General features: G+C 41.2%; 2 protein-coding genes and 1 long non-coding RNA gene across 6 annotated transcripts in view; 2 read left to right on the top strand and 1 right to left on the bottom strand.

The window, feature by feature from the left end:
• Positions 1 to 13454, top strand: part of DCTN4 (dynactin subunit 4) — a 33675-nt gene extending 20221 nt beyond the window's left edge. For 3 of the 4 annotated variants that reach the window (XM_020885123.2, XM_020885124.2, XM_020885125.2), the window contains 4 exons: positions 2541 to 2595; positions 3631 to 3738; positions 8039 to 8136; positions 10860 to 13454. In XM_020885123.2, the coding sequence (XP_020740782.1) occupies positions 2541 to 2595; positions 3631 to 3738; positions 8039 to 8136; positions 10860 to 11073 (475 nt within the window). In that variant the 3' untranslated portion in view covers positions 11074 to 13454. The remainder of the gene's footprint in view (positions 1 to 2540; positions 2596 to 3630; positions 3739 to 8038; positions 8137 to 10859) is intronic. The other variant, XM_070465648.1, reaches the window with a different exon arrangement.
• A 5729-nt stretch (positions 13455 to 19183) lies between these two features.
• Positions 19184 to 20857, bottom strand: LOC139034427 (uncharacterized). The gene is made up of 2 exons (XR_011486927.1): positions 20797 to 20857; positions 19184 to 19911 (listed from the first exon to the last, which is right to left on the bottom strand). It is a non-coding gene; the product is annotated as an uncharacterized lncRNA (long non-coding RNA).
• A 36-nt stretch (positions 20858 to 20893) lies between these two features.
• The window catches only part of RBM22 (RNA binding motif protein 22), a 10200-nt gene continuing 5049 nt past the window's right edge, over positions 20894 to 26044 (top strand). The window contains exons 1-7 of the mRNA XM_020885149.2: positions 20894 to 21032; positions 21459 to 21512; positions 22440 to 22469; positions 23063 to 23195; positions 24253 to 24353; positions 24458 to 24630; positions 25806 to 26006. Of these exons, the coding sequence (XP_020740808.2) occupies positions 20979 to 21032; positions 21459 to 21512; positions 22440 to 22469; positions 23063 to 23195; positions 24253 to 24353; positions 24458 to 24630; positions 25806 to 26006 (746 nt within the window). The 5' untranslated portion in view covers positions 20894 to 20978. The remainder of the gene's footprint in view (positions 21033 to 21458; positions 21513 to 22439; positions 22470 to 23062; positions 23196 to 24252; positions 24354 to 24457; positions 24631 to 25805; positions 26007 to 26044) is intronic.

Below are 26044 nucleotides of genomic sequence, written 5' to 3'. Positions count from 1 at the left end.
TCAATGCTGTTCTCTTGAAACATCCCACCCTCACCTTCTCCCAGAGTCCACAAGTCTGTTCTATACATCTGAGTCTCTTTTTCTGTTTTGCATATAGAGTTATCGTTACCATCTTTCTAAATTCCATATATATGTGTTAGTATACTGTAATGGTCTTTATCTTTCTGGCTTACTTCGCTCTGTATAATGGGCTCCAGTTTCATCCATCTCATTAGAACTGATTCAAATGAATTCTTTTTAATGGCTGAGTAATATTCCATGGTGTATATGTACCACAGCTTCCTCATCCATTCGTCTGCTGATGGGCATCTAGGTTGCTTCCATGTCCTGGCTATTATAAACAGTGCTGCGATGAACATTGGGGTGCACGTGTCTCTTTCAGATCTGGTTTCCTCGGTGTGTATGCCCAGAAGTGGGATTGCTGGGTCATATGGCAGTTCTATTTCCAGCTTTTTAAGAAATCTCCACACTGTTTTCCATAGTGGCTGTACTAATTTGCATTCCCACCAACAGTGTAAGAGGGTTCCCTTTTCTCCACACCCTCTCCGGCATTTATTGCTTGTAGACTTTTGGATAGCAGCCATCCTGACTGGAGTATAATGGTACCTCATTGTGGTTTTGATTTGCATTTCTCTGATAATGAGTGATGTTGAGCATCTTTTCATGTGTTTGTTAGCCATCTATATGTCTTCCTTAAATATTAGTTCTGAGTGCTCATGGGAATGTAGGTAAACATACCTGTACATATTGTTGGTAGAGTGAATTGCTAGTCTTTCTGGAGAGTGACTTGGAATATCAAGACAAAATGACATACACATTTTAACCTGGTAGTACTATCTCATGAATCTATTCTATAGAAACAAAAGCAATATATAAAGACCAGTAATATATAAAGATACATTTTTAAAAGATGTATGTTGTAACATTTTAATGGTAAAAAGCTAGAAACAGTTTTAATGTCAAACTGATTAACCATTAATAAAGAAATAGTTGATTAAATTGAGATACATGCGTGTAGAGTATTATACAACAATTAAAAATAAATCATTGGCAGTCGAATGGCAGATAAGTACTGGTCTGGTAACTTAGGAGGGAGGAACTAGGAGGGCCAGATATGGGTTCTTTCACTGAATTTGTCTAAACTGATTTTCCTCATCTCTGAAATGGGCATAACTCCAGTCCTGCCATCCTCATGTGTTTGTTAAGAAGGATCAAATGAGCTATTATGTTTGCAAATGCTTTGTAACTGTAAAACCCCATACAGTATGATCTGTTTCCCTAACTACTGTTATTTAATGCATGACTGATTAGGACTACAGAAGTGACATATGGTATGAACTCCTTTCCTAATTAAGAATTAATTAAGAATTACACTCCTTGCAGAAATCCTGAATGGCCAGATGTGCTTCACATCAGTTTCTTAGCAGTTCTTTGGGGAAAAAAGTGTATTTTTTTTTCTGGCGTCATGGCAGAGATACCAAGGAATCTTAATACATACGTTCTGGCCACAAATCAGACCAGCTAAATCCAAATCTTTGATAGTGGGGCCCTTGAATTTTATATCAAATTACTCAGAGAATTGTGATGATGATCATGAAAAATAGCTAGTCTGAAGTTAAAATACCATAATGCTAAGATGCCCTCCTACATGCACCCTCTTGAAGTGTTTTTGCAATAGATTTTATCTTCAGTTAATATTTATTTGCATGATAACATTTATTCGTGCTTTGTTCCAAGCACTTTTTGTACATACTGTTTAATTTATTCTTCACAATAAAAAGGAACTTGCAGTGTGCTCATTTTATGATTGAAGAAACCAAGACACAAAGAGCTAAATATCTTGCTCTGCTCTTTACAAAGGAATATCTTAGTGTATAAATACTAAGCTGGAATTTGAACCCCAGTGGTTTTGAATCCAGAACAAGTACACATAAGTACAATATTCTATTGTCTTATTCAGAGAGGTAGCATACAGAGTAGTTAAGAGCAAGACCCTGCAGCCAGTCTGCCTAGGTTTGAATCCTGGCCACTTCCAGCAGGCTGCTTCTCCTAAGCCTAGTGTCTTCATCTTTATAATGGGGATAATGGTAATACCTGTTTAATGCAGTTGCAATGAGGATTACATGAATTAATATTTGTAACAAACTTCAAATATTGCCTGGCACATAGTAAATGCTATGTAAAAGTGTTTGGTAAGTATGTGGTATTGTTTTTGGTAACCCCTGCAATGTATTATTAAATCAGTGTTGGATCTTATCACCAGTTGCCGTATAGATTTACAGAAATGAATTAATAAAAATCTCAAAAGACATATCTAATAAATACATAAGGGAGATATCCACCTTGGTGCATGGATATATAGAGGTACACGTGAGATTTCAGAAAGAACTCATTACCGGTTTGATTTCATGTCTTAAATTCTTATTGTAGTGATAGGAAGAATCTTTAAAATTTTCTCTGACATATTCTGAATAACAAGAAGAAATCATATCTTTTAAGAGACTGCAATGAACATTAATACATTTTTTATTCACTTACAGCAATTATATCCCAGAAGTGAGAATCATGTCAATTCCCAACCTTCGCTACATGAAGGTTAGTACCATGTGTATTAACAGGGAAGAGAAAGAGTTAATTGATCGAAGACAAGTGCTTAGTGTATGTGGTGGCTGTGCATGTTTGACACGGGATTCAATGAGCAAGAGACAGAAAAGAAGGAAGTTTGAAATAATAAAGGGACTGAGATTTTAAGTGTCCTTAAGCTGGGATTCTTGATCTTAGCATTTTTGATATATATGCAGAAGGAGCAGGGTGCACATTATATGGTGGTATAATTATGGCTGGTAAAAAGGGAGATATTAGACCCCACAGGTAGCTTCAGCTCTCTTCCTCTGTGTGTGTGTGTGTGTGTGTGTGTGTGTGTGTGTATGTGTGTACACCATGTGTGTGTATGATTCTCTAACATCTGTGTGTGTGTGTGTGTGTTGTCATAGATTTCTTCCTTACCGCAGCCTCTTTGTTCTTTGAGTCCTTAACTCCCACACATGCCTCCCAACAAATTACAGAATGTTCTACAGCAATAAAGACACTTTTATAGTCCCTGTTCATTTCAAAGATTTCTTTTTTTTTTTTGCTAATCTAAACAGCATACCAGAAAAGTTGAAGAAATCTTAAAAGTCTTCTATAGTCTTGATATACCCCCTTTTTTTTTCTGCTGTATTAATACATCTGGCTGGCCTGTGGCTCCTATATTTTATTCATGAGGACTTCCTTCTTTTAAGTCCTAGTGACATCCTGGGTAGCGTAAGAGTTAAAAACTTTAAACAATCGCTTAGATAATGTATATTTCTCAGAATTTCTGGATCTAGTAACTGGCCCTTTTTATGGAATCTGATCTATTTCTTCAGTGAAACAGCAATTCTAGAGAGTATATAGACTAGTGTATAAGTAATATAGAAGTTGATGAGCATTTAAGAATGCAATGATGTAGAGGTACAGGTGGGGTGCTCAGGAGTGATGGTGGGAGGCAGGGGCACATGGGGTGATGATTTTGTGATATAATCATGAAAGAAGGTGGACCTAGGTGGCAGCAGTGAAGAATGTCTGAAAGATACCTTTCCTTTTCCCCAGGAGAGCCAGGTCCTCCTGACTCTCACGAATCCAGTGGAGAACCTCACCCATGTGACTCTTTTGGAGTGCGAGGAGGGGGACCCTGATAATATCAACAGCACGGCTAAGGTAGGAGTGTTTTGCTTCATTCTGAGTGACCCTCACTTTCCTGGAGTGGCCTCATTTGACCTGCTTTAAAGGACTCCACACTCTCATTTTCACATCCAGTCTTCAGATTCTCTTGATTTCACCTCTAGAGTTTTCTACTTTATCTGCAGGCACACTGCTGCTGCCCGTTTTGAGGGTTTCATCATTTCTCACATGGACTGTGATATTGACTTTCTAACTCCCTGTTTTTAGTTCACCCCCACTTCCACTCCAGCCCATCTTCTGTCTTGCAGTTAGGATTATCTTTCTAAGATTTAGCTTTGATCATGGCAGGCTGCTTGTTTGGTGTCCCTCTGATGTTGGAATAAACTAAATTCCTTGGCATAGCTTAAGAGCTCCTTAATATCCTCATCTCTTTTCTTCCGTGATGATCTTCCCTAAAATGACTAGATCTAACATACTCTAGATCATGCACGTTAATTGAGATCCAAGCAGATCCAATGGGTCATAAACTCTAATGTTCCTGGAGAATTATATATGCTACTCATTTTACCTAGAATTCTTCCTTCCCATCCCACTCTTCTGACAGACATGCCCATACTTCTTTTTCTGCCTGAGGCATACTCATTCTTCAAGATGCAAAGGAAATGACATTTCCTTTTAAAAGCTGATGTGCCTCAGCTAGATCCCCTCTCCTTACATAGAGTATGCATGTGTGTGTGCATGCTAAGTCACCTCAGTCATGTCCAACTCTTTGCAACCCTGTGGACCATAGTCCGCCAGGCTCCTCTGTCCATGTATTCTCCAGGCAACAGTAATGGAGTGGGTTGTCCTGCCCTCCTCCAGGGGATCTTCCTGACCCAGGGATTGAACCTGCATCTCTTATGTCTCCAGCATTGGCAGGTGTGTTCTTTACCACTAGCACCACCTGGGAAGCCCTACATAGAGTATACGTGGCACTAAATATTAAAATAGGCGATTTTGACTCTCAGTATTACTTGAATGAATGAACTGAGACCTTTCTACATTTTACTTTATGATTCATCTAGTACTTGAAATTTTAGAACAAGAACTTTTCTCTGTATAGACCATTTTATTGACTCATAATTCAGCATGATATTCATCACAAATCAGCAGAAAGGATGCCTATATCTTTAATTAGCTGTTTTTCAAGTTATGCTTATTAGTAGAGAATTTATCTCTTTATTTTTCCTTCTGCTTTTTAATGATTTCATTTCCCAGCATCACTTCCAAAGAGAGATGACACTCATCTGTCCTTGCTCCTTTTCAAAATAACACTAGTGAGCTATCCAGTGTCTTTATCCAGATAGAAATAAGTGCCTGATAAATATACCCAGCTTATGAATTTGCTGCTTTTCTCTCTCTTTCAGCTCCCCAGCCACATTTATTTCCATAATTAGAAATGTTATTAACATTGTTATCTGTTAACCTCTAACATAGCAAAGTTGAAGCCGAGTTACAACCAAAGGCTAAGTCTGAAGAAAACTGTTTCGCATGGCCATAAACATAGCCAATATTCCCATTTCAGAAAATATGTTGGAATCACTGTTTCTCCTTTCAGTTCAATTTAGTCGCTCAGTCATATCTGACTCTTTGTGATCCCGTGGACTGCAGGATGCCAGGCTTTCCTGTCCATCACTAACTCACAGGGCTTGCTCAAACTCATGTCCAGCGAGTTGGTGATGCCATCCAACCATCTCATCCTCTGTCGTCCCCTTCTCCTCCCGCCTCGATCTTTCCCAGCATCAGGGTCGTTTCTAAGGAGTCAGTTCTTTGCATCAGGTGGCCAAAGTATTGGAATTTCAGCTTCAGCATCAATCCTATCAATAGAATATTCAGGAATGATTTCCTTTAGGATGGGCTTGTTTGATCTCCTTGCAGGTCAAGGGACTCTCAAGAGTCTTCTCCAACAGCACAGTTCAAAAGCATCAATTCTTCAGTGCTCAGCCTTCTTTATGGTCCAACTCTCACATCCATACATGTCTGCTGGAAAAACCATAGCCTTGACTAGACAGACCTTGGTCAGCAAAGTAATGTCTCTGATTTATAATATGCTGTCTAGGTTTGTCATAGCTTTTCTTCCAAGGAGCTAGCATCTTTTCATTTCATGGCTGCAGTCACCATCTGCAGTGATTTTGGAGCCCCCCAAAATAAAATATGTCAGTGTTTCCACTGTTTCCCCATCTATTTGTCATAAAGTGATGGGACCAGATGCCATAATCTTCGTTTTTTATATGTTGAGTTTTAAGCCAGCTTTTTCAGTCTCCTCTTTCATTCTCATCAAGAGAGTCTTGAGTTCTTTTTTGCTATCTACCATAAAGGTGGTGTCATCTGCGTTATCTGAGGTTATTGATATTTCTCCTGGCAGTCTTGATTCCAGGTTGTGCTTCATCCAGCCCGGCATTTCACATGATGTACTCTGCATAGAAGTTAAATAAGCAGGGTGACAATATACAGCCTTGACTGATGAACTCCTTTCCCAGTTTGGAACCAGTCTGTTGTTCCATATCTGGTTCTAACTGTTGCTTCTTGACCTGCATGCAGATTTCTCAGGAGGCAGGTAAGGTAAGGTGGTCTGGTATTCCCATCTCTTGAAGAATTTTCCACAGTTTGTGGTGATCCATACAGTCAAAGGCTTTGGCATAGTCAATAAAGCAGATGTTTTTCTGGAACTTTCTTGCTTTTTCTATAATCCAACAGATGTTGACACTTTGCTCTCTGGCTCCTCTGCCTTTTCTAAATCCAGCTTGAACATCTGGAAATTCACAGTTCACGTACTGTTGAATCCTGGCTTGGAGAATTTTGAGCATTACTTTGCTAGCATGTGAGATGAGTGCAATTGTGCGGTAGTTTGAACATTCTTTGGGATTGGAATGAAAACTGACCTTTTCCAGTCCTGTGGCCACTGCTGAGTTTTCCAAATTTGTGGCGGATTGAGTGCAGCACTTTAACAGCATCATCTTTCAGGATTTGAAATAGCTCAGCTGGAATTCCATCACCTCCACTAGCTTTGTTTGTAGTGATGCTTCCTAAGGCCCACTTGACTTCGCATTCCAGGATGTCTGCCTCTAGGTGAGTGATCACACCATCGTGGTTATCTGGGTCATTAAGATCTTTTTTGTATAGTTCTTGTGTGTATTCTTGCCACCTCTTCTTAATCTCTTCTGCTTCTGTCAGGTCCATACATTTATGTCCTTTATTGTACTCATCTTTGCATGAAATGTTACCTTGGTATCTCTGATTTTCTCGAAGATATCTCTAGTCTTTCCCATTCTATTGTTTTGCTCTATTTCCATTAATCACTGAGGAAGGCTTTCTTATCTCTCTTTGCTATTCTTTGGAACTCTGCATTCAAATGGGTATATCTTCCCTTTTCTCTTTTGCCTTTAGCTTATCTTCTTTTCTCAGCTATTTGTAAGGCGTCCTCAGACAACCATTTGCCTTTTTGCATTTCTTTTTCTTGGGGATTGTCTTGATCACCGCCTCCTGTACAACGTCATGAACCTCCATCTATAGTTCTTCAGGCAGTCTTGTCTATCAGATCTAATTCCTTGAATCTGTCACTTCCACTGTATAATCAAAAGGAATTTGATTTAGGTCATACCTGAGTGGTCTAGTGGTTTTCCCTACTTTCATCAACTTATGTCTGAATTTGGCAATAAGGAGTTCATGATCTGAGCCACAGTCAGCCCCCGGTCTTGTTTTTGCTGACTGTGTAGAGCTTCTCCATCTTTGGGTGCAAAGAATATAATCAGTCTGATGTCAATATTGACCATCTGGTGATGTCCATGTGTAGAATCTTCTCTTGTATTGTTGGAAGTTTTAAGTTTCTCCTTTATGTGTTTTTCTCCTTTATATGTTTTAGGTTATATGTTTCTCCTTTATATGTTTTATGTGTTTCTCCTTTTTGTTTTTCTTTTTTTATACCACAGAGTATAGAGAACAATATACTAACACCCATGTTCCACCAGCCCCTTAAGAAATAAAACATTGAAGGCACAATTGAAGCCCCCGTGTCCTCTCACTTGAATTACCCATGGCAGCCCCAATGAACTAAGCACTCTCTTGACTTTTTCATTCCCTTAAATTTCTTTGTTCTTAATCTTTTATCATACATGTCTGTAGTCCCAAACAATATGCTTTTAAACTTTTTGTAAGTGAAGTAATGTTGTATGTTTCTTGAAACTTGCTGCTTCCTTCCGTATGTCTGGGTCAGGGCAGTGCTTTGCTGTCCTCTGTTGGATGATGCTTGCAGTGCGCTGACCCCTTCTGAGGCCAGCCTCTCTGTGCTGCTCTCCAGGTGGCGGTGCCTCCCAAAGAGCTCGTTTTAGCCGGCAAGGATGCAGCAGCAGAGTATGACGAGTTGGCAGAACCCCAGGACTTCCAGGACGATCCTGAGTGAGTGCGCTTTCCGTGACTCGCCCCCACCCTCCCACCCACACGCCGCAGTTGGCTGGTTTACAGGGGGCCCACTGATAGATCTGTTTTCTTACCTGAATTTAAGTAATTTTTTTCTTCCTATTTATTATTATTAACTGATATATATGAAGATATATTAGTGAAGTGAAAGTGAAAGTTGCTCAGTCGTGTCCGACTCTTTGTGACCCCATGGACTATAGAGTCCATGGAAGGACTACCATGAGTGGGTAGCCTTTCCCTTCTCCAGGGGATCTTCCCAACCCAGGGATCGAACCCAGGTCTCCCACATTGCAGGCAGATTCTTTACCACTTGAGCCACAAGGGAAACCCATATTATAGGATATATTAAATCATATATATAAAGAAGAAAATGAAATCTCACCACCAGAGATAAACACCAGTAACATTTCCATAATTAGGATCATTCTGTAAGCACAATTGTTTTAACCTGTGTTTCCCATGGTAAAAAATTTTCAGGTGCATGTTTGTTAATGATTGTGTACAGGGTACAGTACTCTTTCCCCAGAGATTTATCGTTGGATTTGTCAACTTCCCCGCCACCTTTCCCTCTTTGAGTGATTAATAGATTTTACTCTCTCATACCTAATACTTCTCAGTTATTAACTGAGAAGTAAAAGCCAAACCTTTCCCAGATGAGGAATACTTTGGTTAGCTTTCAGTCTAAAAAACAGAATTCACATCTGTTATTTGAACAGAGAGAATTTAATATGAAGACTTGTTAACTGGGTAACTTTAAAAGTTAAAAAGAAATCTGAAATATCCCAGAGATGGCAATTCAGTGAAGCAGTTACCATGCCTAGGGCTAAGAGAATTAAGAGAAATGGTTAAAATGATTAGAATTTAGAAGCTTGAAGGAAGGAGGAGCCCCGTGGAGCTGCAACTCAGACCTCTGGGAGATGGGGGAGGGAGGGGACACTGCCTGACTGGTGCTGGCCTGGCAGGCTGGCAGAGGCAGTGTGGCATGCTGAAGCTGGTTGTGCAGTTGGAAACCGCACCTGGATATGCCACTTCCTGAGTGAAGACGCGTTGCTGGCGTGCTGCCCGCTGGAGCTGCACGGAGATAGGAGGCTCACCCGGAGGAGCAGCCCCTTCTTCCCAGAGGCTACTGGTCTTTGTTAGAGCCCCTGAAGGGAGCCTGACAGGGAGCCAGCCTAAAAAGCAGGAGTGTGGTTAGCAGAATCCTGTGTCACAAAGCAGGATACAGAAAGTGGGCTTAGGGAATTCCCTGGCAGTCCAGTGGTTAGGACTCCACACCTCCACTTCAGAGGGCCCAGGTTCCATCCCTGTTCAGGGAACTAAGATCCCACAAGATGTGTGGTGTGGTCAAGAAAATAAATTAAAAAAACAAAGAATGTGCTTTGAGCTGAGACGCAATAGCATTTAGTACACTAGTATAGGGCATATTTAAGGCTTTTTAACAAAATGTTTAAAAGCTTCCTCACCAAGATACTGGAGAGAACAAATATAATAACATGGGACAAATTAGAAAAACCAAGTGACAGCAAAGGTGAGGTTAGTACAGTGATCACAACACTTGGGTTAACTTCAGAAAGCACCGGGTTGGGTGTTTTAATTTTTTTTTTCTTAAATTCCATATAGAGTACCAGTCCCCACAGCTTCTCTTTAGCAGGTCTAAGTAGGCACCAAGAATCTGAATTTTTTTTTAAAGCTTCCCAGGCATCAGTGGTTGCCTGGGAAGTTAAGGCTAGAAAGACTTTTTTTTAAACTATTTTTAATTTAATTTTTTACATGAATCTAATATAAATAAGATTTAGTTAGTTCAAAATGGTTGTGCTAGTATAATGCTTAATTATGTTTCACATTATTGTACTTTATAGGACTTCCAGATATCTGGAAATTAATAGTACATAATAGTGGAAATATGTAAATATTTAGTTTCAGTAACTCTTCTTACAGTAGTTGAGTATCATTTGGATAGTAGATCAAGTTCTGTTTATTTCATTGTTTTTTACTTTTGAAGCTAAACTGTTTAAACACAAACTTAAAGTACATATCAGAAAACTGAGATGGCAACTTCAACTAGAGATTTTTTTCTATTCTAAAAATTCCTAATTCACAGAGGCTCTTTGCAAGACACACTGATTTATGATATTCCAGAAATTCTTTAAAGCTCTGAGTTAGCATCAGTCTGTATCCTGTAGAAATATTACCACATGTTTATAGAAGTTAATGTGAAAATATGTTTGTAACAGGAAATCAGTATAAACAAATTATGGTTGCTCTGCATCCATTAAGTAAAATGGAGAAGATCTATGTATACCAATATGGACAGGTGTTTGTGATAAACAGTGGGAAAAAAGCTTGTTACAGAATAGTGTGTCCCTTTTGTTTTGGTTAAAAAAACATAAAAGTATAAGTGCATGGAAAAATATGTAGTAGGTCATAAGAACCAAACTGTTGACAGCTTTTCTCTGTATGCTGAAGAGGAAAGTAAGAAGAAAGATTTACTTTTTCCTATCTTAAGTTTTATGACTATATTTTACTTTTGTAATAAAATAAGGAGATTGGTATTTTGCTGAAGAAACTCTTCATTGTTGACAAACGGGATTCTGGTCGTATCTTGTCATCAGAGATTTCCTGTGGGCCATAAAATGACTGTGAGTCTAACTGGCTTGGCTGACCTGTGACCTGCCTAACGCTGTGCTTATTTCCTTCCATAGCATTATAGCCTTCAGAAAGGCCAACAAAGTGGGTATTTTCATCAAAGTGACCCCACAACGTGAGGAGGGCGAAGTGACCGTGTGCTTTAAGATGAAGCACGATTTTAAAAACCTGGCCACTCCCATCCGCCCCATGGAAGAAACTGACCAGGGCACAGAAGTCATCTGGCTCACCCAGCATGTGGAGCTCAGCTTGGGCCCGCTTCTTCCTTAAAATGCTCCGCTGGCGGGCAGATCCCAAAGGACAGCATCACCACGAACCTGCGTTGTTACAGTGTGGAAGCCGCTGCTTCGTTGGGCCTTGTTTATAATGATGTACTGTGCACTGCTGAGTCCTGTTCCTGGGAGGGTGGGCGCACAGGCAAGGCGTTAGGAACACATGACTGCTGCACCTCTGGTTCCCCCCTCTGTTCACACCCGCAAGTCTGTCTCCCTCACTGAACCCCTGCACGTTGACTCACAGCAGCATAGTTCATCCCAAGAAAGGGGGTGGCTGTTCCTTGGGGTGGCATTCAATTGACCACTTGAGAAACTGTCCATACAATCTCCCGACCTGATCTCATAAAGGATCAGTCTCACAGATGAAAACATAAAATAACCGAAAGTTAGACCTGCTATTGATGACCTGGCACTGGTCTCAGTGTTGTACCAACTGCTTTTTGCATTCCACTGGATATAGTCTAGCACTCTAAATATATATCCCTTTCCTTGCCTCCTGGCTCCCATCCATTTGACAGGAAAATAGAATTGTCACGTTGTCTTTAGTTTTGTGATGATTGGAAAGACCTGTGAAATAGTTAAGGCACCTTCATTTGACCTCTTTAAGTGAATGTAGGATACTTAACGTATTAGTTGCTCTTAAAATTTTTTTTTCCCAGCAGAATATGGAACTTTTTCTCCTAGGGAAAATTTGAGAAGGAAGCAATTGCATGTCATGTCACTGGGGTGGCAAATTCTATTCATTTTAACTGTTGCCACAATATCCAGGGATTGATGCTGCCACAGGGAGGCATGCTTTATATGTCTTACTCCGTACCCCTTCTTCTCTCTGCCTCTTTAACTCAGTAAGTTGTTGAATATTTGGGACATGGAAAGAGCCCAAAGAAAACTTGGTGGGCAAGTTCACTTCTGGAATGCAGAAAATATCTTAAAGGTTACATTTTTATCATGATCTGAACTAATGTTCTTTCCAGTGATTAAAGAGGAAAGTAACATTTGTAATCTCTTAATCCAAAACTGGATATTAAGAAGAAACCTTCCTCCTTCCTGAGTTTATGACTTTTATCGTACAGTTTGTCACATAAGACCGTTTTGATCATAAACCATAAAATAGTTCAACAAGCAGCCCAGAATACTTGCCTAACAACACACATGCTTTTTTACACTTGGTATCCTGGAGTTGGCTTGCCAACCTTAGTTTCTGTGATGTTTTCTAAAATGAGACTTGACAAAGTAGACCACCAGCTGCACCACATTTCCATAAATGTATTGTTAGCAAGTGGCCAACAGATTTTTGGGGGAAAGAGAAATTTCCTGTTTATATCCTGGTTTTGTTTCTAAGTTCAAGCCTTTAGTTTAAAAAAAATTGTATATAGCAACTTAAGTTATAGGACACAGTAACTTTTCAGCTCCCCTTGGTAGGTAGAAATATTTAGAAAACCTTTGAAAGACACTAAATAGTACTCTTAAGATCAAACCAATATTATGAAACAATATTCTACAGAGTAATATATGTGCTGCAGCATAAGAAAAAAAGAAGTCATATCTCTAATATTATGACAGTAATAAGGCTTGGCCTCTTAGGAGTTGGGGCAGCGTGTTGTATAATGACAAATTTGCAAACTGTAGAAATAGTTTTAAGTTTTTGTGACCACACAAAGTGTCAAATTCTTATTTCTATTTCACTAGCCTGCCATGACGCCAGTGCTTCATAATTGCCAGTGGAGGAGATAAGCCTCAAGGTAGAGAATAACGTCCTGTGTTTACATGTTTGCACAGACTACACACTGTTAGGCATTTATGGCATATAGCTGGTGTTTGTTCCCAGAAATAACAATGTTGAAGTAACGGGTCTCATCACCCCCATGTGACACAGAAACACAAAAACACTTTTGATCATAGAATTTTTTCCTCAGAGGCCAAGTTAACTTGCAGAATAACAGAGCTATTGATTTACTGTTTCTTCTAGATAGTTTTCAGTACAAGCCGGTAATTCTGTGTGTTAGTAGAAATGGTTCAAAATCTGTAGCTGGTGAATTTGGACTTTTATTTGTTCGTTTTTTATATTAGATCAGGTGCAAGATTTTTAAAGTATGGTGAGTGTGTACCACTGCAAGCAAATTAGATGTCATTAGCACTAGAAACTGCAGTTTGGGGAATTTAATCTGAATTTGTGATTTGATTGGCCCACTAGAGTTTTCTTTTGTTCAGACTGTTTATAGACTTAATGAGCTAAATGTCATGCATATTTGTAAAGAAATAACCTTTTTGGTCCATTTTGGGAATGAGAGGCACTCCTTGGTCTTTATGAATGACAGGTTACTATTTTGCCTTATTGCTTAACTTCATGTAGTGAAATAAAGCAGACAAAGCTGAGTGTGTCTTTTGTTTGGTTTCATGATGGCTGATTGGAGTAGCATGCCAGTGCTTGGGGAGGGTGGAGTCAGCAGTTAGCATGAGAGTCAGTGGGGCATGCTCCCTTCTCATTTCTTAAAATGGACTAAGGTAAAACCTCAATGTAGTTCAGTGTAACATTATATAGATAGATGTTTGCTTGAGCTCCCTATCTCAGAACTGTTGTGTAAATGTTACATTGTTAGGACTCAACCAACTTTTCTCCTGCATCATTGCTGGCAAAGATACCTTTTAAATGTACAAGTAGCCACTCATCCACTTTGATTTGTACTCAGCTTTTCCCTCCTTTTATTGTAGTGAATTGTTCATGTTCCTCTTGTTTAAAGCCAGTGCCACCACTTACTGCGCTGTCTCACCTTCTTACCTGTTCAAGGAATGCACTTCAGTTTCTCCCCCTCCCACTCTTGCATCATTTCCATTGGCATGCTGTGATTAATCTTTAAAAAATCGACCTAACACCCCTCTTTAGCCACCACTCCATTTTTCTATTCCCTTTTCAGCAAAGCTCCCAGCTTTACCTTCCAGTTCCTCCTTCCATTTTCATCCGAGCCCATTCCACTTAGGCTGCCACCACCACCACATCACCAAAACAGTCCTTGTGAAGGTCCCCAGCAGTCCACCCCGTTAAATACAGTGGTTAGTTCTCAGATTTTATCTCTTTACTACATGGGTGGCATCTGCCAGTGGACGCCTCCCTGCTTGAAAGAATGAGTCACTTGGTTTCTAGAACACAGCTCTCTTGGTTTTCTTTTGTACCCTTCTGGCAACTTGCTTTTGTGTCCTTTGCTAGTTCTGTCCCATCTTCCTAACCTTGGAGCATATGCCAGGTCTTATTTCTACTCACTGTTAGTGATCTCACCCATTTTTCAAGCCATTCCCAAGTTTACATACCAACTCTATGAAAGTCCAAAACCACGGTCTGGACTTTATGTCACCGCATCTGCCTCTCCAGCAGATTCATCCCTAACTAGATGGCTTCCAGTAGGTGGCTCAGTGGTAAAGAATCTGCCTGCAATGCAGGAGACACGGATTCAATCCCTGGGTGGGGAAGATCCCCTGGAGGAGGATATGGCAACCCCCTCCAGTATTCTTGCCAGGAAAATCCCATGGAAAGAGGAGACTGGCAAGCTACCATCCGTGGGGTCACAAAGAGTCAGACATGACTGAAGCAAATGAGCAGATGGCAGTTGTATACTTTCAGTTGCTCACAACATCACACATCACCGATGACTCTTATATGCCACATGTGGTAAGTCAGCAACCCCTTTCAGTTCTGTCTTCAAACTGTGACCACTCCACAGCCTCTCCAGTGTTACTATCCTGGGCTAAATCAGGTCATCTACATAGAGCCCTAGGTGATTAACCCAGTAAGGTCTAAATTGATCTTGAAGCCATCCTGGTCCTTGCCCCACTCTTTAGTCAGTTCTCAGCATAGCAGCCAGAGTCATTTTGCTGCTTAAAATCCTTTGGCTTCTTAGCTTGCTCAAGAGCAAAACAAAGTCCTTACAATAACTTAGGAGGATCTATAGGAACTGAACCCCACTGCCTCCCCGAATTCATCAAGTACATCCCTGTGCTCACTGCATCCCAGCCACCGGGGTCTCCTGTTCCTGAGTCATCCCAGGAGGCACACCCTCTTAGGGTCTTTGCACTGGCTGTTCCCTCTGCCTGGAGAACTTCTCCTCGACTCCTGTACGACCCAAACCCCCGCCAGTCAGGTCTATGTTTAATTGCTTCCTCCTCAGGCTTTCCATGACCTCTCTAGATAATCATGTAAACTGCTCTGTACTAATAGACACATATCCCCCTTCTTTGTGGCTTTTTTCCCCCAGTAGCACTAATCACCATCCAGCAGTATATATTTATTGATTCATTGTACTTATGGAGCTTATGTAAGCTCTGTAGTGTGTTGTTGTTTTTTTTAACTGATATATCTGCAGAGCATAGAGCAATGCCTGGCAAGTAGCAGGCAACTAGTATTTGTTAATACCATCTGCCTTTTTCTTGTTTATATAGCTGTTGACCTTTTATCTTAAAAAAAATATATATATAATATGTATCATATATATATGTATATATATGCTTTTTTTTTTTCATAAGCCAAATATCTTACTTGCTTTGACCTCTCGTGCTGGTGTCATCTCTGCCTAGGATACTTTTTCCTCACTGTGCCTTCTCCAGAGTTAATTTCCTGCTCTCACCTCTCTCTTCATCCCATTTAGATGTGGTCTTAATCTTTAGTACCTAACCTTTCCAGGGCATTTGAAGTGAAGTGAAGTCTCTCAGTCATGTCCGACTCTTTGCGACCCCATGGACTGTAGTCCACCAGGCTCCTCCATCCATGGAATTTTCCAGGCAAGAGTACTGGAGTGGGTTGCCATTTCCTTCTCTAGGGGATCTTCCTGACCCAGGGATCAAACCCGGGTCTCCTGCATTGCAGGCAGACGCTTTACCGTCTAAGCCACCAGGGCATTTACCTCTTGCTAATACTGGGTTTTGTCTGTGTATCGCTCCTTTGCTATATTGCACACCCCTATAGAGCCAAATCCAGGCCCTTTTGTTTCTTCTACTGGATTGATCAAAAAGTTTGTTAGGGTTTTCCCATAAGTTGTTAAGGAAAAACTCAAAATGAACTTTTGGACCAACCCAGTATATTCCAGTCAAAGGGTAGTCTGGAATAAATTAAAAAACTCAAGAGCTAAGTCACTTGCTCAATTGCAATATAGTTGATCTTTGAACAGTGCACAGTGCAGGGGTTAAGGACACTGACACGGGTAAAAACCTGTGTATAAGTTTATAGTTGGCCTCTGTATCCAAGGTTCTGTATCCATGGATTTAACCAAGTTGCAGATTATGTAGTACTGTAGTATGTGTTTACTGGACAGGGGGCAGGGAGTTTGTATGAGTGGACCCATGCAGTTCAAAGCTGTGTTGTTCAAGGGTCAACCTTTATTTATCCCCATTTTCTAGTGGTCAGGGACATCTATAGTGAAATTTATTTCACAATATAAACTGCCTACACAAGACAGTGAAGCAAAAGTAACATTAAATAACATGGAATCAAACAGTCAAAAAGTTGTTTCATTTTCATGCCCTGCTCCCCTTCCCACTCATCTTTCTGTTACATCAAAGGTAAATATCAGTTCTTTTATGTAACACTTTATATATATATATATATATATATATATATTTATTTATTCATGGCTGTGCTGAGTCTTTGGTGCTCCAGGGCTTTCTCTAGTTTTGGAGACTGGGGGCTACTCTTTGTTGTGGTCCCTGGAGCACACAGATTTCAGGAGTTGTGGCACACAGCTCCGCAGGGTGTGCAGTCTTCCCGGACAAGGGGAACCCACGTTCTCTACATTGACTTGCAGATTCTGTGCCCCCTGGGAAGTCCTATGTAACACTTTTTTTTTTTAAAAAACATGGGCTTCTGGCTCAGCCTTTGGCAGACAACAGTAGCTTACTGAAAAGTACTGCTTCGTTTTCATTGTATTTGTTCTTAAGGCTACATTATGTGATATGATACACACGTGATATGATTTAACATTTACCGAAGTGATTTTAAAAATGTTCCTCTTAAAATATATTAGGTAAAAGGAGACTCAGAAGTTCCACTTATGCCTGTGATGTAGCTATCTGGAAAGAGTATCACCCTGACTCAAACAGAAAACTGGATAGATGACAAAATGATGCATTTTATTGGGTCTGTCAGATGGCCGATGTGGCAGGGCAGTCAACTAGCCTGAATTTCAAGGACAGACAAACCCCTCCAAGGAGAGACAGGACGTAGACTTGTTCACCTGTAGCAGGGCATGGGAGGAGTGTTGACCACCATAAACGCAGATAAGAGAAAATCAACTAAAATATTAAAGAATTGCTAAAGGCCAAACTGAAGCTAACATGACAATATAAAACCCCTGAGAGCCTGAGATATTGAGGGACCGTGCGCATGCACAGACCAGCTCTTCCCAAAAACTCCACCCTAAAAAAAAACAACCAAAAACTCACCCTGTGTTCATGAGAAAGACTTGGGAGGCGTGGGGGTGCTGAACCTCTGTAGCGCCTCCCTGGGTTTGGAGGCATGCAAAGGAAGGAGGCATAGGAAAGTCATGAAACCGTGCTTCTCCCTGCCTAGGTCCTTCCCTCAATAAGAGCAAAAAAGGCCTAAGCCACTGGGGGGAGCAGAAAACCCTGTCTACAGAGGGCACATGTAAAGACTCATTGCTGCTGGGTCAAGGTAAGAAAAAACCTCTACTCTTGGAAGGGACAGGATTCAATCCTGAGCTCCAGGGTTTTATACCATTACCATTAAAGGCCTCCTGCCAATGCAAGAGGGGCAGGAAACTCCCTCTCAAGACCAACCACAGATACAAGTCGGGGTTTGGCTGCCACAGAAAGGAGGGACAAGAATGCTGAGAAGAGACTCATTCCCAAGGACTGGGCACAAGGGACTTACTAAAGACTGAGGCTGAATTAGAACAAAGAACTCTGACTTCTCTCTGACTACCTACCCAGCAAGCAGTTGCTGGGGGCATGGGCAAAGGGCATAGAGACCTGTCGTTATGGTGCAGTTATGCACAACAGCTGAAAGCTAAGGATGAAGTATGAACACTTCAGAAAAATTCTACAGTCCCAAGCAAAAGACAAAATAACATCAGCGATCTGAAATCTGTGGTACACTAAAGGCAAGAATAGCAACAACAAAGCCCAAACCTAGCCCAGTTCCTGCCTAGGCTGACCAAACCCCACACAAATGGCCTGGCAGAAGAAGAGACTTGCTTATTTCCAGACATTAATACTATTGACTTAAGTCTCTACTGATACATAAGTAACAACTGGCATTCAATAAAAATTTTGAGATACACAAAGAAGCAAGAAAAAAATCAACCCATTTGTGATAGACAAAACAATAAGACTCTATTCACATATGACCTAGATATTGCAACTATTGGTCAGGGATTTAACTCTGATTAACATGTTGAAGATCTAGTTGAAAATTGGGATAATATACATGAGCAGATTTCAGCAAACAGAAACTATAAGAAAGGGACAAGCTGAAATGAAAACCACAGGATCAGAGATGAGGAATATCTTCTTTGGGCTCATCAGAACACTTTATCATACCTGAGGAAATAATCAGGAAACTCGGAAACAGGTGAACAGAAATTATCTAAACTGAAACTCCCAAAAAGAAAACAGTACTCAAGGTCTATGAATAATAATATATAGCAGTTGCTCAGTTGTGCCTGACTCTGTGAGCCCATGGACTGTAGCCCACCACGCTCCTCTGTTCATGGAATTATCTGGGAAGAATACTGGAGGGGGTTGTCATTCCCTTCTCCAGGAGATCTCTCCAATCCAGGGATTGAACTAGGGTTTCCTGCATTACAGGCAGATTCTTTACTGTCTGAGCTACCAGGGAAGCCCTCAAGGTCTATGGGATGATATCATATAGTCTAATATGTCACTGGAGTCCCAGACAGAGAAGAAACTGGGCAGAATATTTAAAGAATATTTAAAACTGTTAAGAATTTTCAAACTATAATGAAGGACAACAAATCACAAATGTTTGAAGCTCAGTTTAAAAAAACCCAAGCAATTTCCTATACAGGAAAAAATAGACCATATGATCAAGCAATCCCAATCCACATGCAAAATGAAAACCCATGTCTATACAACAACCTGTATGTGAATGTTTATAATGCTTTTATTTGTATTCACTGAAATCTGGATAACTCAAATGTCCATTAATTAGCAAACGTGTGTGTTTTAACCCCAAATACATCCATACAGTGAAATTCTCAGCGATAAAAAGGTAAAAATTACTGGTATATGTAACAATATGGATGAATTTCAAATACAGTATGCCAAGTTCAGTTCAGTTGCTCAGTCATGTCCAACTCTTTGCGACCCCATGAACTGCAGCACGCAAGGCCTCCCTGTCCATCACCAACTCCCGGAGTTTACTCAAACTCATGTCCATTGAGTCAGTGTTGCCATCCAACCATCTCATCCTTCCCTCCTGCCCTCGATCTTTCCCAGCATCAGGATCTTTTCAAATGAGTCAGCTCTTCACATCAGGTGGCCAAAGTATTGGAGTTTCAGCTTCAACATCAGTCCTTCCAGTGAACACCCAGGACTGATCTTTAGGATGGATTGGTTGGATCTTCTTGCACTCCAAGGGACTCTCAAGAGTCTTCAACACCACAGTTCAAAAGCATCAATTTTCTGCGCTCAGCTTTCTTTATGGTCCAACTCTCACATCCATACATGACTACTGGAAAAACCATAGCCTTGACTAGATGGACCATTGTTGACAAAGTAATGTCTCTGCTTTTTAATATGCTGTCTAGATTGGTCATAACTTTCCTTCCAAGGAGTAAGCGTCTTTTAATTTCATGGCTGCAGTCACCATCTGCAAGAGAAGTCAAACCCAAAAGGATAGTTGTTCCAAAAATGATTTAACAGTACATGTGTTGATCCATCGGAGAAGGCAATGGCAACCCACTCCAGTACTCTTGCCTGGAAAATCCCTTTGGCAGAGGAGCCGGGTAGGCTGCAGTCCATGGGGTCGCGAAGAGTTGCATACGAATGAGAGACTTCACTTTCACTTTTCACTTTCATGCATTGGAGAAGGAAACGGCAACCCACTCCAGTGTTCTTGCCTGGAGAATCCCAGGGTCGGCAGAACCTGGTGGGCTGCCGTCTTTGGGGTCGCACAGAATCGGACACGACTGAAGCGACTTAGCAGCAGCAGTGTTGATCCATAAAGCTTTTCATTTAAGAAGTTGGAAAAAGTACTATTGTCTTTGGATTTGTGGCTTCACCATTTTTTAGCTACACGACCAGAAGCAAGTTAATCTCTCTAAACCTCGGTTTCCTTCTATAAACGAGGTACACTCCCACTTGCCTAGAGGGCAGTGGTTACCAGAAAAGTACAGGACATCCTCCTAAATTTCACTTTCAGAAAAACGAGTCATTATTTAGTGTAATCATGTTTGGAACAAATTTATACTAAAGTAACTTTCGTTGTTTATCTGAAATTCAAATTTTACTAGACGTTCTGGGTTTTTGCTAAATCTGGCAACCTTATAGCGGGCTTATTGTGGGAATTAAAAGAGACAGTCACCCCAAGACGTTCCCCCCACTTTTTGGCATAATAAGCGCTCATTGGGGTCGACGCTGTTTTAATTCCAGGCCCTCGTTTATTATAGTTCCTATATTCTTTCACTCAATTTTTAAATAAACCAGTTGAAGTTGTGACTCTTCATTCCTGGCTGTCACCCCTGGAAGGAAGTACCTGGAGTCCGATTGTTAAGAAATTCCAAGCAAGCGATTCCATTACACAAGGTGCCGCCTTTAAGGGCGCGCAAGACGCGTAAATAAGACGTCGACGTGCGGAGAGGCAGCCGCGGGGCCTGACGGGATTGTGGCGGTCCTCTCCCAACTCGGAAGCTGCGGCTGCCTCCGGACTCTCTCAAGATGGCGACCTCTCTAGGTTCCAACACCTACAACAGGCAGAACTGGGAGGATGCGGTGAGTGAGCGTGCCGGAGGAGGACAGAAAGAGGCAGCGAAGTCAGACCTCCAGCGGGCGGGCAGGGACGTGGCTGCTGTGCGGCCGAGGGAATTCCAAGAAGCCAGCACCGCGGCCTAACTCGGCTACGGCTGAAGTCTGGAGGGCGGCCCTCCTGAGGGCTTGGATGGAGGGGGTTTAGCCAGGGTTTGGGACCAGCTCCCTTTCTGTCCCTACTCCCTCCACTCTTTTCGAGCGGGTCTTTACTCCCGCCGCCTCCCGGAAGTGCATGCAGGACCCCCTCCAGCGACCCGGCCTGTGCTGGACCACGGGTTCCCCCTGTTCCCCAGCCTCGCTCCTCGCCCCCTCCCCGCCGCCGCACGACAGTGGCTGAGATGGCAAGGCCTTTGGAGCTTGGCGTTCAACCAGTTTTCCCGTTTTCACCAGGACTTCCCTATTCTGTGCCAGACGTGTCTTGGAGAAAACCCATATATCCGAATGGTGAGTGATTGAGTATAAAACGGGACCTGCTGTATATGTTCTGTCAATGTTGTGGTACTCGCACACTGTCGGTCATGTATTTCTCTTAGCCACGAAGAAGTAATGATGCTTCTTTAGTAACCCGAAGCGTAGGAAAAATTTGCAAAGGACTGTCATGTTCTCTCACTTTGGAACTCGGCGACGGTCTGTGATCTAGGAGTCATAATAATAGCTAATATCCATTGAACATTTACATAGGAATCAGGTCTGTTAACCAGAGGCAAGGAGAGTTTATGTTGAATACAGCAAGTATGGTGTGGAACTAGGATTTAAGTTCAGACATTCTGACTCCAGGGACCTCAGCAAATTAGAAGGAGAACCAGGACTGAAGTCAAGTGCCTTTTGGCCTCCACACCTTATAATGTGTTTAGGTACTTTCTCTCCTTATAAATAAGAGTAAAATTAGCAGCAGTTTATATTTAATAATTAGGGCTGTGTTGTGATCAATCTCAGAGATATTGATTTATTATATACAGAGGACCATCACAGGATGAGTGTGTAGTAGTTACCTCTGACTAAACTTTGGAAAATGAATTGGCTGTGGCTGCATCCTCTGCTTTAGGGACTGTGGAAACCATTAGGAAATTGTTCTTGGGAGAGAACTTGGGAGCCAGAGGTGAATCTAAGAATTGTGGTTGTGGAAAGGTACATACTTACTCCGTGTTAGATCCATAAAATTCCTAAAAGGTCATAGTTTGTATGTGATTAGATTATATCCCAGCCCCTTCTTTGCCCTCCTCCCCAAAAGGGTAGGGTCCCGTTTCCCCCTCCCACCCCTTAAGATGCCAGGGATTTCCAGATACTTTTCTTGGATCCTATGTAGAGAAGGAGCAGGCATCAGCTTTTTTTCCCGCCGTGTCTGTAACTCCTCTGTTTTTTCTCTTTCAGACCAAAGAAAAGTATGGGAAGGAATGCAAAGTAAGTGTGTTAAAGAGTAATGATTTAGTTTTGTTTTCCTTTTTTCTTCTACTCCCTGAGGTTTGAAGTCCTTTATAAAAGTGAGTGTGACACATGCATTCATGTATCATTTATATACTTTTTGGCTGTTAACTGTTTAGGGTAGAGGTAAGAAAATGAGCCGTTTAATGCAGGGATTCTTAACTTGATGTCTGTGGTTGGTCTTTGAGCCCCCTGGGATTGCATGTATCAGATGTTCTGTGATTATGCCCATGAACATTTTTAAGCTGAGGGGGAAGGTCATAGATATAAAATTCTTAAAGAATTGTAGGATACTCCCTACTCACCCCATAAAAGATTTAAGAATTACATTGTTAATGCTGGTGACCCCTAGAGTGGGGAGGACTTTGATATTTGAGTATTTAAACTACTGAAGAAGAGTGTTATAAGGGATTGAAACATCAGATCCTGTTTAGACTAGATGATTGCTAATATCTCTTCTAAACCCTAGATTTGGGGATCCTTTCTTTGAATCCCCTGTTGTTACTAAATCTCCTGGATTAATTGTCCAGATCAGGACCGTTAACACCCTGTGGCTTTATCTTGTGTTCCAGATCTGTGCCAGGCCATTCACAGTGTTTCGCTGGTGCCCTGGGGTCCGCATGCGTTTCAAGAAGACTGAAGTGTGCCAGACCTGCAGTAAATTGAAGAATGTCTGTCAGACCTGCCTCTTAGACCTAGAGTACGGTATGTTTGACTTGTCCCACAGTTCTGAAAGTGTGCCGCTGCTCTCAACAACACAGCAGGCTTCCTGTCTCCCTCTTCTCACCCTGTCTCTGGCTCTGACCCACTTTGAAATGTCTGTTGTGCTCTGCTTTTCCCAAGAAGAAAAGAACCATACTAGGTTATTCTAGAGTTCTGAACAATAGTGATTTTAAGAAAGGTCGGTAATTAGTCAACACAACTATACTAAATACTATATTATACAGAAGGGAGGCCTTAAACCTCCCTTCTGTATACCTTTGTAGCCAAGGTAAGTTAGAGGCATTGTTGCTATGACAGGTAATTTCTTTGCCTGGGACTCCTGTCTAGATCCGGAACATTTCTTCCACAATCCCTACCAGAGTTCAGGCTATGGTGCTTTGGGATTTTGTATCAACTGTGTTGTTAGGACTGATACACTGTGTTGCTACTGTTTCAGAGTAACTGCTTTTGGGAGTGACTTTTTAACTGCAGGCAACTTTTTTGTTTTTCAGAAAAACATCCTTTCAGCAAGTTTCTACTATGCAATAAAATGAAAAGGGAAAATCTAAGTTTATTTATGTTAAATTCAGAAAGTTAACTCTGCAAATCAGAGTCCTGGTCACATTCTGTTTAATATTATTCATATGTTTGTTAAGGAAGTATTCTAGTTCTGCAGTACAGTGATCCTTACATGACTATGACTATTCAGAGGATCTGCAGGACAAACCTAAAAAAATCCACTTTTTACATTTGTTTTAAATCATGATACAGTAAAAGCTAGATGCATTATCAATTGCAGGTCAAATCTGACTATAGTAAGAGCTTGTTCATCTAAAATATTTAAATATTCATTTCATGAAAACTTAGGAATTTGAATGTCTTAGAATGCTTTGTAGTAGTATTAGCTTGACAGTGCTACAGATTCTGAGTTAAAATAAAGCTTCTATTACCAAATAAAGTGGAGAAAGGAAGAATGATGTTATATTATTCTGTCTACATACTCAGTTTGGATATGATTTAAAATGTATCTTGAGTTTTTTCTTCCTTTCCTTTGTTCTAGGCCTGCCCATCCAGGTTCGTGATGCAGGATTATCTTTTAAGGATGACATGCCAAAGTCCGACGTCAACAAAGAGTACTACACGCAGAATATGGAGAGAGAGGTGCGCTGCCATTTGCTTGATATAGTTTTATATTTGATGAAAGAATCCTAGGGGATTGACATAGTCTGTGGAATTTACCTTCGGAATGTGTCATTCCTCTATAGATTTCCAACTCTGATGGAACGCGGCCAGTTGGCATGTTGGGGAAAGCCACATCCACCAGTGACATGCTGCTCAAACTGGCCCGGACCACACCCTACTACAAAAGGAATCGACCGCACATTTGCTCCTTCTGGGTGAAAGGAGAGTGTAAGAGAGGAGAGGAGTGTCCATACAGGCAAGAGCTGAACTGCTTTTTCAGTGTTTGCTTTCAGATGACTAGTTATCTATGAAGAGGGACGTGCTGGCTTAAACTATGCTTCAAAATGTTAAAGTTTATATAGCTAGTGTGATGTATCTTATATCTTAGGAGGAGAGATAGATTGAATTGTTGTTCTTACATATAATGGAACCTTTACCTATGACCAAGCCTTGGGAAACTAAGTTGCCTTGCCGTAAAATATCAGTGTTGACCTCAGGTTCCTACCTACGATGTCAGTCTTGGCTATCATGGTATGACTGGCTTGAATCTCAGTGTATAGTTGAAATAAGATTAAAGCCAGACTTCTAAAGTGTGAGTATGTTTGAGTCAAGACTTCTAGGCATCTGGATTAGGAGTTTTTACCTTGGTGTTGGTAAACCCCACCCCTGACAAAAAATTAGCTCTCCCTATTTCTGGGGTTGGGTCCATAGATTAATCATACTCTTGCGTGGAATACAAGACCTCAGATACATTAAGAACCGTTGCCCTGGAGAGGGGTAACCGTGTTGTGGTTACCTTTGGTTTTGAAGTGAATTGCGCCGAGAAGCATTTCTTTCGCATTTATTTATTTGTTGCTTGCTCTGGGTCTTTGTTGCTCTGTGTGAACTTTCCTCTGCTTGGAGTGAGTGAGGGCTACTCTTCGTTACAGTGCACAGGCTTCTTATTGTGGTGGCTTCTCTTGTTGCAGAGCATGGGCTCTATCTAGGTATTTGGGCTTCAGTAGTTGAAGCACACAGCCTCGTTACTTGTGGCTCAAGGGCCCTGCAGCATGTGAGCTCCAGTAGTTGTGGTGCACCAGCTTAGTTGCTACACCGCATGTGAAATCTTCCCCGATCGGGGATTGAACCTGTGTCCCTGCATTGGCAGGCAGACTCCCATCCACTGTACCACCAGAGAAGCCCAAAAGCATTTGTTTATAAGGAAACTTCCACCCTGTAGCCATTTAAATGACTTTTAGGAGGCTAGCACGTCCTTGTGTGATACAGTAAGTTCCTTGATATTAGCTCTCTTTTAATAATTATGTTTTGGTATGGCCATGGTATCTAGTTCAAAATACATTTCAGGGGTCTTTATATAGCTGCTGTTGTTTGGTATGTGTAAAATCTTTTCTTTTGTTTCATCTTTATGCATTGTTCTTTCTTGAACCATAGACATGAAAAACCAACAGATCCGGATGACCCCCTTGCTGATCAGAACATTAAAGACCGATATTATGGAATCAATGACCCTGTGGCAGATAAACTCTTGAAGCGGGCTTCAACAATGCCACGTCTGGACCCACCAGAGGACAAGACTATCACCACACTGTATGTTGGTGGTCTGGGCGATACCATTACTGAGACCGATCTAAGGTTTGTGAATATAATTTATGAATTAACTTTACTTTCGC

Source organism: Odocoileus virginianus, chromosome 3 (genome assembly GCF_023699985.2).
Source record: "Odocoileus virginianus isolate 20LAN1187 ecotype Illinois chromosome 3, Ovbor_1.2, whole genome shotgun sequence".
NCBI lineage: Eukaryota > Metazoa > Chordata > Mammalia > Artiodactyla > Cervidae > Odocoileus > Odocoileus virginianus.
Note: the sequence above shows the minus strand (reverse complement) of the source record. Positions and strands in the feature narration are given on the sequence as shown.